Source organism: Strongylocentrotus purpuratus, unplaced genomic scaffold, assembly GCF_000002235.5.
Source record: "Strongylocentrotus purpuratus isolate Spur 01 unplaced genomic scaffold, Spur_5.0 spur5_scaffold_6, whole genome shotgun sequence".
Taxonomy (NCBI): Eukaryota; Metazoa; Echinodermata; class Echinoidea; order Camarodonta; family Strongylocentrotidae; genus Strongylocentrotus; species Strongylocentrotus purpuratus.
In genome coordinates, this window is record NW_022145612.1 from 57348550 (window position 1) to 57363416 (window position 14867).

The following is a 14867-nucleotide window of genomic DNA, read 5'->3' on the forward strand; positions in this document are numbered from 1 at the left end:
CCAAAACATGCTTTTTGCTACACAATGTTTTGTTATAAAATATTCGGACTACAAACAAAAAAGAATTACTTTGTACAGCTTTACAATCATTTTTTGGTTGTGTGAATGAAGGGTTATTCCATTTAGTCTGAGACATGATAAGAAGTTACATCATAGAGATGTATCATCAATTGAATGCTTGTCTTCCGCCCCTTCCTCCGATCATCCCCCTCCCCATGTCTGCTATGATGAGAAATATTGCCAATTTCCTGAATCACTCCAGTTCTAGACAATGATGAAAGCAGCCCCAAGATACCCCTTTCTCCTTCTCCCTTACCCCCCTTTCCCCATCTTCCAAAGAGTGTACCCATTTATAAAGTTCTTACATTCCTATCTTTAACATGTGGTGTACAGCTTGAAATGTCCAAATATACAATATAACCAGTAACTTTTCCATACATGAAACTTTGAAACTTTTGTAAATTGCCTTATTAGTTTCATGCTGCAAAATAATTCATTTTTATCCTTAATTCATTCTCTCTCTTTTTTTCTTCTTTGTTTTCTTCTTTTCTTCTTTGTTTTCTTCTTTTTGTTTTTGTTTGGGGGGGGGCAATAATTCACATCTTATCACAATGAATCAAATAGGATGATAAAGAAAATACCTTTGAATGACATAATATACCATCAAAGTAAAAGAAAACATACAAAGATGGAAAATCTATTATCTATTTTTTTGTTTTGTTTAAATTAGCGCATTGAATTTGTGCCATTTTTAAGCTTCATATTTTCCTATTTTGGTCAACATGGAACATGTTAATATCAAATCTGATATACCATTGTACCAAGTACTCGGCATCCCCTCTTGGTTTGAGATGAAATTCTATTCTGAAATATCCTAGCAATGTGAAAGTGCCTTTGGCTGCCTAACTATGATGGGCAGGAGCTGGGTGTTGAGTCAGAAACTTATCTGTGTCAAGTCTGTCAATGTCTCAAATGACTGATTTCTACTTTGTCTCTTTCTTAAAATTCTGAAATTTCACAATGTCTTCACTCTTTACAAAGTCATAGATGAAACATTGTGGTTTGGATATATTCCACTTGTAAACCTGATATTTTTTTTGAACTTGAAATTAATATCTTTTTACCCCTATAGCTACAATAAAAAATTGATTATTTCATTTCTGGATTCGAAACCATAGTTAAACCAAGCAGATGATAATAAGAACTATCCCCTATGGCTATAAATATTTTTCAAATTCAATTGATCAAGTTAACATTTTATTTGACAGAGAAATAGAAAAATAAGTATATCACAAAAAGATAAAAGAAAAGAGAAGTGAAGATGAGAGAGAGAGAGAGATAGAGAGAGAGAGAGAGAGAGAGAGAGAGAGAGAGATAATGAGAGAGACACACACACACACAGACAGACAGACAAACACAAAGATAGACAAAGAAAGATAGAAAGAGAGACATTCAGAGAGATAGAGAAAGAGAGAGAGAGTAAGAGAGAGAGAGAGAGAGAGAGAGAGAGAGAGAGAGAGAGAGAGAGAGAGCAAGAAACTGAAATTACCCTTTGAAGTTTAACAAACTGAAATTGAAAGTACAGCACAATTTTCTGGATTAAAGATTGAAATTTTTTGGGACAATGTTAAAGGTCAAGAGTGTTTTTGCACAAGATATAGAAATTTAATTGAAATTATGATGTCACAGACGTAAAATTTATTTTCTTTCAATATATCATAAATCAATTTATCTGAATGGCTGAAACCACGGACCCATGGCTCAATGAAATATCCATAATCAAATAAATAAAATAAAATCAAGCAACACAAATGTTTCACTTTCACCCTTGCAAAAAATATATTTCTGTCAGGCTTTTATAAAAGCAGAAGTAGATTTCACTAATACTTTTCTTTCCCCTAGAGTAGTGTGGCCAATTTACTACAAGTAGTAGACCAATCTAAGGTAGAGACTTTGGTCTCAGCTGGTTCGGTTGGAGGGGGTAACCACATTCACCACAAAAGAACGTCCATGGAAATCTATGCGGTTAAAAATTGACAGGGTTCCATATCTATATCTTACTGTATAAATAATCAATGAGAAGAAAAGAAATATATTCTATCTTCTTTTTCAGCTAAAGGATAATTTCATTTTCATTTTCATTATGTGAGTTTACTGTATATTTTTTGGATAGATTGCACTTTTGAACATTTGATTTGTACAAAATGCAGAGATACAGTGTCTCTCTTTTGATGATCGAAGCAGAGGTCACTTATAGCCTGCGCAGACTCAGGATATTAATACAAAACTCGTAGAAAGAAATGTCATATAAAGATTCATTATATTGCAAAAGAAATGTCTGATCAAGAAATTATTTTAGAGAGGTCATTTGACATGACAATTGGTCAATCATCAGTCTAGCTGCCTTCATGATAAGCGCTGCCCAGTTATATGATTTTCGTCAAATATGACATTCAGATCAAAACAAAACCTTGATTCTTTATTGAATTTTCATTCAGAAATACTCAGAAATGTATCTTGCTAAAAAATCTTTCTTTAAAATACAACACTCAGACATATCATAGCTATACAATTCTTATATTATGCTACTCTAAAAGTTGGGGGTGACAGGCAGTAAGTCACTTCTTGTAGGGTCTATCAAATAATTAAAAATCTTTTAACCCCTCCCCAAGAATCATCCTTTAAATCAAATAAAATGAATAAAACGTTTACAATACAAATGTCAGCCTTTTCTAAATTGGTATGTGTTCTTTCCAGCAGGCCCTTGACCCACATACGCACTTTTTAAATTACCCAATAAAAGTTATGTTTAAATATATAAATGCTTGTCAAATTGAATCAAACCAATCTCAATATATGGCAAATGACAGGATGATTTCATCCATACGTGCAGATTTCAACCTTTGTCATTAAAGGTTAGAGAGAATACATTATTTTTTCACCACATGCATTCATTCCAAGGTCATTAAATTTAGAGCTCCAATGAAAATCGCTTTAATATCAGATTGTTAAAACAAATATTTGAAACACTCCCTCCCCCAAACAAAAAATGAATGTGTCCTCTCTAAATGATATGAGTGCCATAAGTGGTCAAGAAGTTAAATACGACTTCAGGACTACAAATATTAGTCGTTGACACATCTATTAGAGAAGGACTTCAAATCTTATGATAGAGGTATGAAATGTTAAACTAATGATATAAATTTGTTAAGGTTACAAAATGTGAGTTTAGTAGACACAAATCTTTTTTTTCCTAATACATGAACTAGGTCAATGACACTTCAAATGAGCAGGAGAGAGAGGCAGCTTCCTGGTTAAGACAACCATCATATTTTTAGTCTGATCAGAAGGGGAAAACACACAAAAATCCCATGATCTTTGCCCTCAGACCATTATCATCTTGTAACTTTTCCAAGTTTGTGGAAGACGGGATATCAAAAGAAGTAATAACAAATTAGGGACAGGAGAATTGCATTGTAAAGAGGTCTGCTCCGTGCGGGGCGGAAGGGCATTGTGTAATCACGGAGGGGGGGGGGGGATGCTCCAAATTGGCAGCACCTGTTTGTTGGACATGCCTCCGTGTCAACCAAAGCCATGGAAGAAATGAAATCATCAGAAGTAAAATTTAACCTGATTTCATCATTTCCGTCATATTTATCAATTTCTTCATAGGTTTTTGAAGTATGTGACAGAAATTCATGCATCACGGCGAAGAACATAGTCTTCACAAACAGACCCTTCTTTGCGCTCACACACAATTCAATAAAGAAATCAGCACAGCTTTACTTTGTCAGTCTTTGGCTGTGTCATGAACAACTCAAATACAAGACTTATGGTCCGAGGTCTCTTCATAGTCTTACAGTTCAGACCTTATTCAACTTTCTTTGTTTTTAAGACTGACAAGGGTTTGTACTTTCAAACTAGGATGGAAATTGGAGGAGAGCGTTGACATGGAAGATGACAGGATAAAAGAACGATGAGAAGAGACACCTTATTTCCATGTTTGATTAGACTAGTTACGGTTTCCTGTTTCTATGGTCTAGACACTCAGGTATTCATGGATGTGACGAGACAATACCTAGGAAGACAATCCATCTAAAATCAGATCTTCAAATACCTCCACTCATGATCTTTGACTGAGTCGAGTGTCAAGAAGGATGATGTAGATAAACAAACAACAACAATTTTTTTTTAGTTTAGGATAAAAATGTTTTCATGAAATGAAAACAAAATATTTGCAGGATGACACCTCTCAAGTGATGTTACTTATTTCTATTAAAAACAATGGCTTAATAGTTTCTATTGAATTTGTCATCATAAAATGTTTTTGAGTATTTGAACATTTGAAAAAGAAGTCATTTGATTTCCTGGCAACAGTTATAATATGTACCAAATATTTTCATAATCTAATTACATTAATAATCACACCTGTGTCGATATCATAATTATATTTTTACATCATTTTGCTTATTAATCAAATCTCAATTGGGCATATTGCAGTAATAAAGATGTTTCAAAACTTAATTGAAGAAAGCAAGCAAAATAATAATCACCTCCTAACTTTGTCAAATAATTAATATTGAAAACTAATTTAATTTACTTGATATTTCAACAATTCCTTTGAAATTTTTTGGAATATTGAGGCTAAGGTAAAATGTGATGATAAAATCACTGTTATCAAGTATATTTTTCTCAGGCTGGATTACATGTCAGGCACGCAGCCAACAAAGTCAATGACATGTGCCACCTCATGCTAATACTGCAGTTCAAAATGTTCCTTGGTAAATTGCACAGATAGCTGCCGTACGTTGAACATGCTTGCTTGCTTTGCAGCGAAACTTGGCAGCGTCAAGCAGAGGGATAGACATGGTGTCTGCTCTGCCCCACCCTCTCCTACAGGCCCACCCAACCCTATGAAAAACATTGTATATACAAGGGGTGTTTCCCATTATCATGATATTGAGAGACTTTGTCTTGTTTTTTAGTATGAGAATTATGCATCGGACAATACCAGGAGATATATACAATAAGGATATTGTAGAGTATATGTAATTTGCCAAACTCTAGATCTTCTGCTTATCTTCTATTGTGTAAAATGCAGAACATATATCAAGCACTCCCCTAACCATAATTCCCTGCTGAAGAAATTTATGTTAACATTCAATGAAAGCATGTACTTGGACCAACAATTGCCTCTAAACTGCAGCAACTGTGTCATCAGGAACAGCCACTCTAAGAACGTTTCTCAATCTGATATTTTGGTATAGTGTAACACAAGTTACTTGGAGCTTTGCCCAATCAGAGCTTATTGGTTAATCATAGGTAAACTTTGACTAATGAATAAACCCCTGCTGGTGTTGTTCAAGGGAGGTGAAAGCGCAGTCTATGTCTATGACCATAATTGGCTACAATCATAGTATACCAAGTGGAAGTAAGCTTTATACTTAAGTACGAAATATCCTTGAAACTTCGGTACTCTAAAGATTTGTTTTTAACATGATGGCAAATACTTAAGAAAAATCAATTCCTAAAAGAGTAATTTCACTACCCTTTTGTTTAACCATAAAAACCATGTGTGGTTTCCATAATGCATAATTGTGAAGTTTACACTTAGTAATGGATGATTTTTTAAAGTGCTTTTTTAAGAAGATTTAACCTAAAATGTATGTCGCTATCTGATGAAAGGTTTTGAAAGGTACTAAAATGGTACAAGGGCTTTGAACAATGATATCCATTTTAACAGAAAGTCAAAACTTTTAAATCCAAGCGTGCAACTTTAAGATCGGACCTTCCCACTTTGTGCCAAAGAAAGGCTAATAAAACAGCCTAAAATTGAAGGAAAAGTACAAAGAAAATTACCCATGAAATCTTGCCCAATTCAGATTAAATTTACAATGGAATTGACACCAGAGGCTGGCAGTCGTCAGGCCAGGGCTGACCAATATCAACTATTGCCAAATTGGCAACAAGACTATTTCAACCAATCAGCTACAGCCATGCAGCCACCTGCTTTGATCAATAGGAAAACCGCAAGCTTTATGAGGAAGTCATATTGGTTTCACCTGCATTGAACTGTTCTCCTGCTGGCCAACACTCTCTAGGTGGATGTTGGAGAGAAAAATATGAAAATCCCTATACGCCTAAACTGTCTGTTCAGAGCCAGAAGGATGTTAACTCTTTGTTAAAGTATATGAGTAGTAACATCCTTCTAGCTCCAAACAGACGATATAACCTTACTTGTAACAACAGAAATATATCTTGTCTGGTACAATCCAGAGGGCTGTTGACCCTGTGTTGAAACAGAAAGGTGGGAGGACATATGAATTAATGCTCTCTTGACTCTAAGCATAGGTGTGCCAGGAACTTATGAACCTTTTTTCACATGAATTACAACATACTAAAATGATCCCTGAACAATAATATATGAGCTTGATATGATTACAGAACAGTCCATTCCATTGTACATTGATTAAAGATTATAAAATTCTGTTTAGGAAAAAGACACAATATTTTAATGAGAAAGAGGAATTCAATACAAACTCAGAGAGGGTAGTGAATGAAAATGTACAGAGCGAAGGAGGTGGAGAGGGGAGAGAGGGAGAGAGAGAGAGAGAGAGAGAGAGAGAGAGAGAGAGAGAGAGAGATAATGAAAATATACTATTCATTTTCTGTGCACTGACTATAATAATCCCTACGTACCATACTCAATTCAAAGAAGAAAAGGACAAACGAAAAACCAGAACAACAACAAACAAACACATTTTTAAAAGTCTTATTTGTCTCAATCAGAATTTCATGAAAAGAATAACGATAGATTGGGCCCATGTGATTTTTTTTTAGAATTTCCCGGAAAATTGAATTATAATCAACCAGCATTTCCCACTCAAAACATCCAACAAAAAAAAGGGTGGGTGGGGGGAATAATATACTCTTAGCAAGTGACATACCAGACAGATCAAATATTTTACATGTGCAAAGGAAATGATGAAGAGAATGTTGTGATACGTCATTACATCAGAACAGGGAAGAAGCAGTAGTCTATGACCCAAGACTCTCATCATCTCATGCCTGAAAAAAAATTGGTAATCAGCAAAAATAATGAGAGAGAAATAACTTGTGAAGAATCTATACTAAAGTAAAAAAAAAAAAAAAAAAAAAAAAACCCAGTCCAGACAGACCATCTAAAGAACAAATACAAACTGACATTCATGTAAAAGTGATCTTTTGGAATGGGAGACATTACATCCAATTGCCTATTCCACAAAGCCATGCAGAGCTACATCACAGTAGGTTTTCTTGACTTTAATGTTTTTCTCTATTTTAAAAGTTTATGTAACTGTTACTGTTTGCATGGCTTGAAAAGAGATACATAAATCGTTTTATAAAACTTTTAGATATACTGAAATCTAATAGTAAAGTATTTCTTTTCAGAGGCTCAGGATTTAGGAAGCTAAAACAAACGATGGGTATGAGGTTGTAAACTACTACTACTTTGAGTAGTGAGAAGCCGTTTGGGGCATTTCCCATCGAGTGGAATTTACATTCTCTGATGTCATAACCTGATTATCAGCAAGCACCTGTGATGTCACAACTTCCTCACTGGGAAAGTAGCCAATCAGGAAGCTTGCTTGGGCTGTTTACCGATAACACATAGCGGAAGAGAGAACAGGCGAGGGAGAGAGAGAGTGAGAGAGAGAGAGAGAGAGAGAGAGAGAGAGAGAGAGAGAGGGTGCATGTGGTAGGTTAGGTACCTTGTGCAAAGTGAGTGAGAGGAAGGTAAATGAGAGGCGATAGGTTGAGAGTCGGTAGGGGAGTTAGGGTATATATACCACCACACACCAACATGAAGAATCATTGTAACTTGAGAAAGTTTGTATCACCTTATCACAGCACCTAGATAGATTGGTTTTAGGCAAGCTGTTCTTGAGTGTGCATTAGTTCTGGATACGAGAATTGTACATTTGCTCAAACACCATCTGTCTACCAAGAAAAAACTTGAGAACGCTTCACCACACAAAAGGTTGATGAACCGAAAAGAAGACAATCCTATCATCAAGAAGTGTCTAGTATAACAGGAGATAAACATTTGTCATTAGCAGACTCAAGTTCTACAAGCAGACACTTAACTTGTGGTATTCAGGGCCCCATCTTTCTTATTCTTCATTTTCTTCTGAGGAGTTTGTCAGTCTCCATAGCAACCATGCAGCTAAGACAAGCATCATCGTCATCACTCCTGCTCTGTGCACTGGTGCTGATTGTCACCAAGATGACGGATGCCTGCTCCTGTATGCCTGCTCACTATCAAACACTATTCTGCAGAGCTGATGCTGGTAAGTTGAACCTCTGACAATCCCAATGTTACAATCATTAAGCCTCAAAGTTAAATATAATCTGAAAACTGCCTGTGGACATTAAAACTATTGTCAATGCTGAAGCTTAGATTTCTTTATACAAAATAGATATGGAGGGGGGGGGGGGTTGCACAGCTGCAAAGTATATCCAAATTCATAAGGAGGAATAGCAATATTAGCAGCAGCAGGAGAAGTAGTAGAAGTCATAATACTAGTAATAGTAGTAGGGGTAGGAGGAATCATAGTAGTAGTAATTGTAGTAGTAGTAGTAGTAGTAGTAGTAGTAGTAGTAGTAGTAGTATAGTAGTAGGAGTAGCAGGAGGAGTAGCAGTAGCAGTTGCAGTAGTAGTAGTAGTAGTAGTAGTAGTAGTAGTAGTAGTAGAAGTAGTAGTAGAAGTAGTAGAAGTAGAAGTAGTAGTAGTAGTAGTAGTAGCAGTAGTCCTTGTTGTCGTTGTCATCGTCCTCGAAGAAGATGCAGTAGAAGATGGAGTAGAAGTAGAAGTAGTAGTAGCAGTAGTAGCTGAGGTAGATGTAGTAGTAGTTTTTTAAGGGTCCAAAATATGTATAAATTTATGTAGAGGTAAAGCCATATTAAGACCACTCTGCTATAATAAATAATAATAATAATAATAATAGTACATTTATAAAGCGCAGAAACTATCCAACATTAGGTATATATTCTACTGCGCTACAAGAGCTCCTGATATGCTTAGATTTACGGTACAGTTAATTAAAAAGAAGTGTTTTCAGTTTTGACTTGATTCATGCAAGGGATATCACCTAGAGTGCTATGCTGGCATGAACATCATCACCATTTGGTTACCACAAATGAGCCATCTTCCTAAGTTTGAAACTTTTGCTGCAAAGTTTGGATCTCTAGAGAGTTACTTGTTGGCAATGGATATAGGTTAAATCAATGTTCTTTCTTGTTTAATATTATGAAAAGTCTGTTACCAAGGTTGGCTCGTGAAGGAACAGGCTGTCAAATCTATGCCAAAAAAGCTTTCCCACTTACAATATTTTTCATCAAAATGCATGCACACCAATTTCCTCCATCTTGGTATGTATGTATTTTTTTAAACAAAAAATGTGAGAACATATGTTTTGTATTGAATGTACATGTAGTGTGGTTATGAGCCAAATTTTAAGAGCCTACATATTTGTTAATACATACATGATTCATCTTAATTGGACTATCTCCAACTGTTACAAGGTCCTTGGTGTATCAATAACACATTTACCAGTATGTCAGTGCCAGAAGGAAGTTAACTCATTCTCTGTATTAAACCTATGGGGAATATGAGTATTCAGTTGTTAGTGGGTTAATACCTTTCAGACTCTCATGTAATGATATGCTCTAGCTACAATGATGCCAACTTCTAACTCTACTAAAATTTCTAACTTTCACCCAGAACCAATTCACCAACCCTAACCACACCCTAACCACACCCTAAAACCTAATCACAACCCAACCCTAACCCTGAATCTTCAACATAATTAAGACCAAAGCAAATTTCCCCCAAAACAAAAACAAATCTTTCATAATCTCTGCTAGAATGGGTTGTAGTTGGATATACCTCTGCCCAGTGTGTAGTGTATGAAAACCTAGCATCTCAAACTATTTTCCACAATTCTTCTTAAATTCTTCATTTTAGTTATCGAGGGAACGATCAAGAGCACATCGTTCATCTATGGCGACAACGCGGTCTCCAACAACGATGTCTATGGCTCTTCAATGGACTACAGCTACGCGGATCTCCTTCCTCCACTGGTTCTCCCTCGGTACCCTCTCTTCGTCGTCTACAACGTGACTATCAAGGAGGTCTTCAAGGGGGAGGAGGAGTTGGTCGGCATGACGACCGTATCCGTGTCTAGCGCAGCAAACGGAGCAATGTGCGGAGTAGCCGATCTCCAAGATGGAGAGGCCTACATTTTGAGTGGTGAGAGCTAATAAATAATATGCATTTCATGAAAAAGGGTTGAAATGTAATGAGGGGTGGGAGGGAGAAGATGGAAATATGAGAAAATCGAGACATATCTTCTCCTGTTCTTGAATGTGCCTTTACACTCCCAAACAATTGAACTCTCCATGACCATGCCTTTTTAAGGCAACACAAATTTTGAACCTCATTCCTGGCAGCAGCTCCCATGTTTTTACCTTTAATATCATGCTGATGATACTCTCTAAGGTGAAGGCTATATCTATGATAATAGGGCAACGGATGTGGCTTCTTAATTAAGACCCATTATTAAAAATAAGAAATAAAAATGCTGAAAATGAATAAAAATGCTAAAAACAAATAAAACTTTGTTATATCATATCAAACTGCAATTTGTGGTAGTAAAGGGACTAGGGTATGATTCCCTTCAAAAATTTGATGGAGTGGGATCAGATTACTCAACAATACATCAACCGCAATGTTCCTTCACCTTTTACGCAAAGGAAACAACTAGTCTATTTCTGTTCGATACAAAACCTTAGCGACCCTACCATCCCATGATTCCCCCTCTGTCGGGAGCCTGTAACACCCCCTCACTGTCTACCCCCTCACTGTCTACCCCCTACTCCCACCAGCCCACAGAGATATGACATTTCAAGTTGATCCATTCATGTGATCAACACCTAACCAATTAGAAATGCTCGGCTGATATCGTAATTAAAAAAAGAAGAAATCAACACTGCGTAAATCAGATTTTGTTAGACGTCTCGGTCATGGTACCTTGGGCGCGGTCGCTACCATTATGAAACGAGGGAGGTCAACTTCTTACGAGCTGAGACGATGCGGGGTAGTTATTTTTCATTCAATTCAACATGATGCATGATATATTGGGGTGCCTCAAATAGCAAGTCATTTGTTGAATACAAATGAAGAAGATGCGGGTAACTCGAGTACATCGAAACATGGAAAGATATTTTAAAAATTCATGGGATATGTTGGACTCATGGGGACCATTAAACATCTCATGCATTTTACAAAGAGCAAATCAGACAATAGGGAAAAGGGATGATGTAGTTTGTGGTTCTGTACCTCAATTATGAGTGCTGCATTCTACCACAACGAACAAAAATACAATTTCAATCGAGATGATTATAAAGTGGGATTCAATCAAATTAGATGCGCAAAGCCAGTCTTCCTGAAATGTAAAAGATTAAATCAGAGAATCTGAAATGTCAAGATGGATAATAAGAAACAGAATTAGAACATTTCTATCTCACAAGAGACAGTTAATAATGCCTACTAGTCAACTGGATTGCACAATAATAAATGCACACTAAAGGTTAACTTTGATGAAGAACTTCCCTGATATTGAAAGTGTTAGTATAACATTGATTTCACAAGATCAATACTTAAATGGGTTGAATTACAGACTGGTAAACCATTAACAAGATAAAGTTGCCAGAGAGACATGATTTATAACAATTCAACCCCAGTAGTAAAGTCCCTTCTTATCCCTCCCAAAATTTCATGTTTAGAGCGAGAATGCTTTCAACTTTAAAAATCTAACAGAGTTAACACCATCTGGCTCCAAACAGACAATTTAATGATTCACTTTTATACACTCATGCAGCAATCAAACAAAATATCAAAACATTACCAATTTTCCTGGTGGACAATAAACTGAACCTTTAAGAAAGAGTGAACTTATTTACCAGTCATGGTCATTCACTCAGCAGGCTAAGAAGTGAAATTAACTTCTATTTTCACCCAAACCCAGTGGAGCTAGTAATAAGTCAATTGCAGCCGGGAGTTGAGATATTTTGAGGATTATTATTTTCTCTCTCTTTTGCGCTGCATGCAGCCACTTCATCATGAGGTTGTTTTCCATCGAGCACCTCGGCAGACAGTGAAGCGTAGCACATCAATATTAAGAGTTGTCAGAATTGCTTATTAATATCCGTTTTGATCTCCATACACCCCAAGCATCATGAGAATATGATGAAGGCAATTTAGAAAGACTGTATTCTAAATGGGCAAGGGGACATTGTAGTTAATAATGTAATGGTATGAGATTGCCATGTCTGAATAATGTAACAGTTGGAATGAACATATAAATTGAAATAAGATAAAACAGTGGCATTTTCCCTTTATTGGCAAGAGTCTCAAGTCTGATTCTGAAGGGAATTCAATTTGATGATAACTACTATCAAAAACTGAATCAATTGGAAAAAATAAAGCTTTATAAAAGTATTTTAAAATGTTGGTGATCTGTAAACATGCATCATAAAAAATAAACAATATATTTACACAAGCTAGTAGATAATGAGTATAGAATTACATTTGGACTGATAAAGCGCATTTTCCTGAGGACAAACAGCGCTGAATACTATTATTACCCTAGCTTCAGCTCAGCTTCAATAATATGCTAAAGTATTCCACAAAATTCTTCCTTCTAGGGTAACTATTACTTTACCCGGATGGGAAGTAGCAATTTTAGATTAACGTCTTGCCAAAGCATGTTTGTGATATAGCAAGGATTTAAACTTCATACTATGTGATCCACAGCCCAGTGACTTATCCACTAAATCATGATAACTCAAGCTAATTGAAAGTATACAGGGTGCAGTAAGAGCTATATGATTGTTCCTCTTATTATTTCAACCATTTTGTCAGAGCAAATACTAATTATCATCTCTTTTTTTTTAATGTTCTAGGTTTTGTATGGGATGGAGAACTTAATGTTGGTCTGTGCAGCAGTTGGGTCCAACCAGTCAACTCACTCTCAGTATTCCAGAAGAGAGGACTTAAGCGTCTCTACGCAAAGTCATGCGACGACTGTCGGGTAAGACATTGAAACATTATAACCTTAATAATTCAGTCAAACCACGAAACCAACACTGAAACAATTGATAACTTGTATTGGTTATTTGAGCTCATGTAATTAATTGTTTGATCTTTGTCGGTCTTGCAGGTGTTATTGGGGTATATCTTAATGATCATCGATACACAAGCTTTACAGAAATTAAAGGCTGTCTCTATATGATACCCCCACCCCCACAAAAACAAAAATAAAACACTAACAGTTTTGAACAGGTTGTCTTTATGAACAGGTGAATTCTTAAGCTTATATATTATCCATATAAGACTTCATTAGGAAGCGTAGTTTAATGTTGTACGAGTTACATTGTGAGCAGTCTGGAGTACTTTCCTAGCCATCATTTTTGCTTTTTTGCGATCTTAAAATTCAGGAAAATGGAAAAATTTCTAAAGACATAAATAACTCTGTTTTCATCTCAGACTGTTTGGTAAGTTTCAACACTATGCCCACAGCCAGTTTCAATACTTCTACCAGAAACTAATATACTACTTCTACATTAATTATGTGCAAACTAGACTTTGGAGTAATTTCCACAAGTGCTACCCACAAGTGCTGCATAAGTCTTAATAACAAATATTTAAAAAATATTAATTCATGTTTAATGATGATGATAACAAAACTATAATATCACTATCTCTTCTTCATTCTCTCTCTCTCTCTCTCTGACTCCACAGATTTGTTCTGCAAAGTATGACAATGACTGCCTGCCCACGGAGGGGTGCATGGGGTCTTACGCATCGCCTTGCGTCAGAAGGAACTCTGCATGCATCCGCAACAACAAGGGACGCTGCTCCTGGAAAAATAGCAAGTACCTGAGGCTTTGCTGAGCATCTCGTCATCACCAGATAGACCCATTCATCCTTTTTAAAACATTATTCTTAGACCCCATTCAGACGACAAGAAAGTTATACCAAATTTGTATGAAGTATAAAACATTGTATAGCGAAAGAGACACACACACACATGATAAGAGTTTCATACAAAGAATTGTTGTATAAAGAATCTAGATTTGAAAATATTGTATGTTTATAGTCAGCTCAGATGACAGTCGGCCAATCATCGTTTCACACTCATAATAACCCTCAGCTAGTTCTACTGTTTTCTTTCCATGTGACGTTGAAATTATAAAGGTAATCTGGTTTTTGGTTGGATTTTCATTAAACATCTGTTTCGCTATACAATGTTTTATCATACAATGTTGTATTATATGATGTCTGAACTATAAAAAACTATTTATTGTATAGCTCGATATATAACTCTTTGTTATCTGAATGGAGGGTTACAGTCTTGATATCATCACTGATCATCCTGATAGAAATTATTGCTTGAGTGTAATGTCCAAGGTCGGGAGGTTGACAGATGGCAATTTAGTCTCTTTTTCATTTTAATTGGACCAGGGCATGTGAGTTAAAGTCTCACCTCCCTGATTGGACCTTACATTCACTGACACCAACGCAGCTATGAGCGATTAATGAGAAAACTTGTTTGAGGAGTTTTTGGCTTCATGTAATGCATGACTGACCTAGCGTGAGGGTTATGGAGAGGACAAGGAGGGTTGTTGAATTCAGAATAAATGGGAAGGGTAATCGGGTGATGTTCAACAGAAATTTATTCTACTTTTCTACAAATTCAAGCTCATTTCTTTATTTGCCTATGACAGAGCATTTATGAAATTCTTCACAAAAAGTTAGGAATAAA

At 36.0% G+C, this 14867-nt stretch overlaps 1 protein-coding gene across 1 annotated transcript; it reads left to right on the forward strand.

Moving 5' to 3' along the window:
• Positions 1-8188: 8188 nt before the first annotated feature.
• LOC115919403 (metalloproteinase inhibitor 1-like) lies at positions 8189-14558 on the forward strand. The gene is made up of 4 exons (XM_030973077.1): positions 8189-8330; positions 10007-10291; positions 13006-13133; positions 13844-14558. The coding sequence occupies exons 1-4, from the start codon at positions 8201-8203 to the stop codon at positions 13994-13996; spliced, it is 696 nt and encodes a 231-aa protein (XP_030828937.1). The 5' UTR covers positions 8189-8200; the 3' UTR covers positions 13997-14558.
• The last annotated feature ends 309 nt before the right edge of the window (positions 14559-14867 follow it).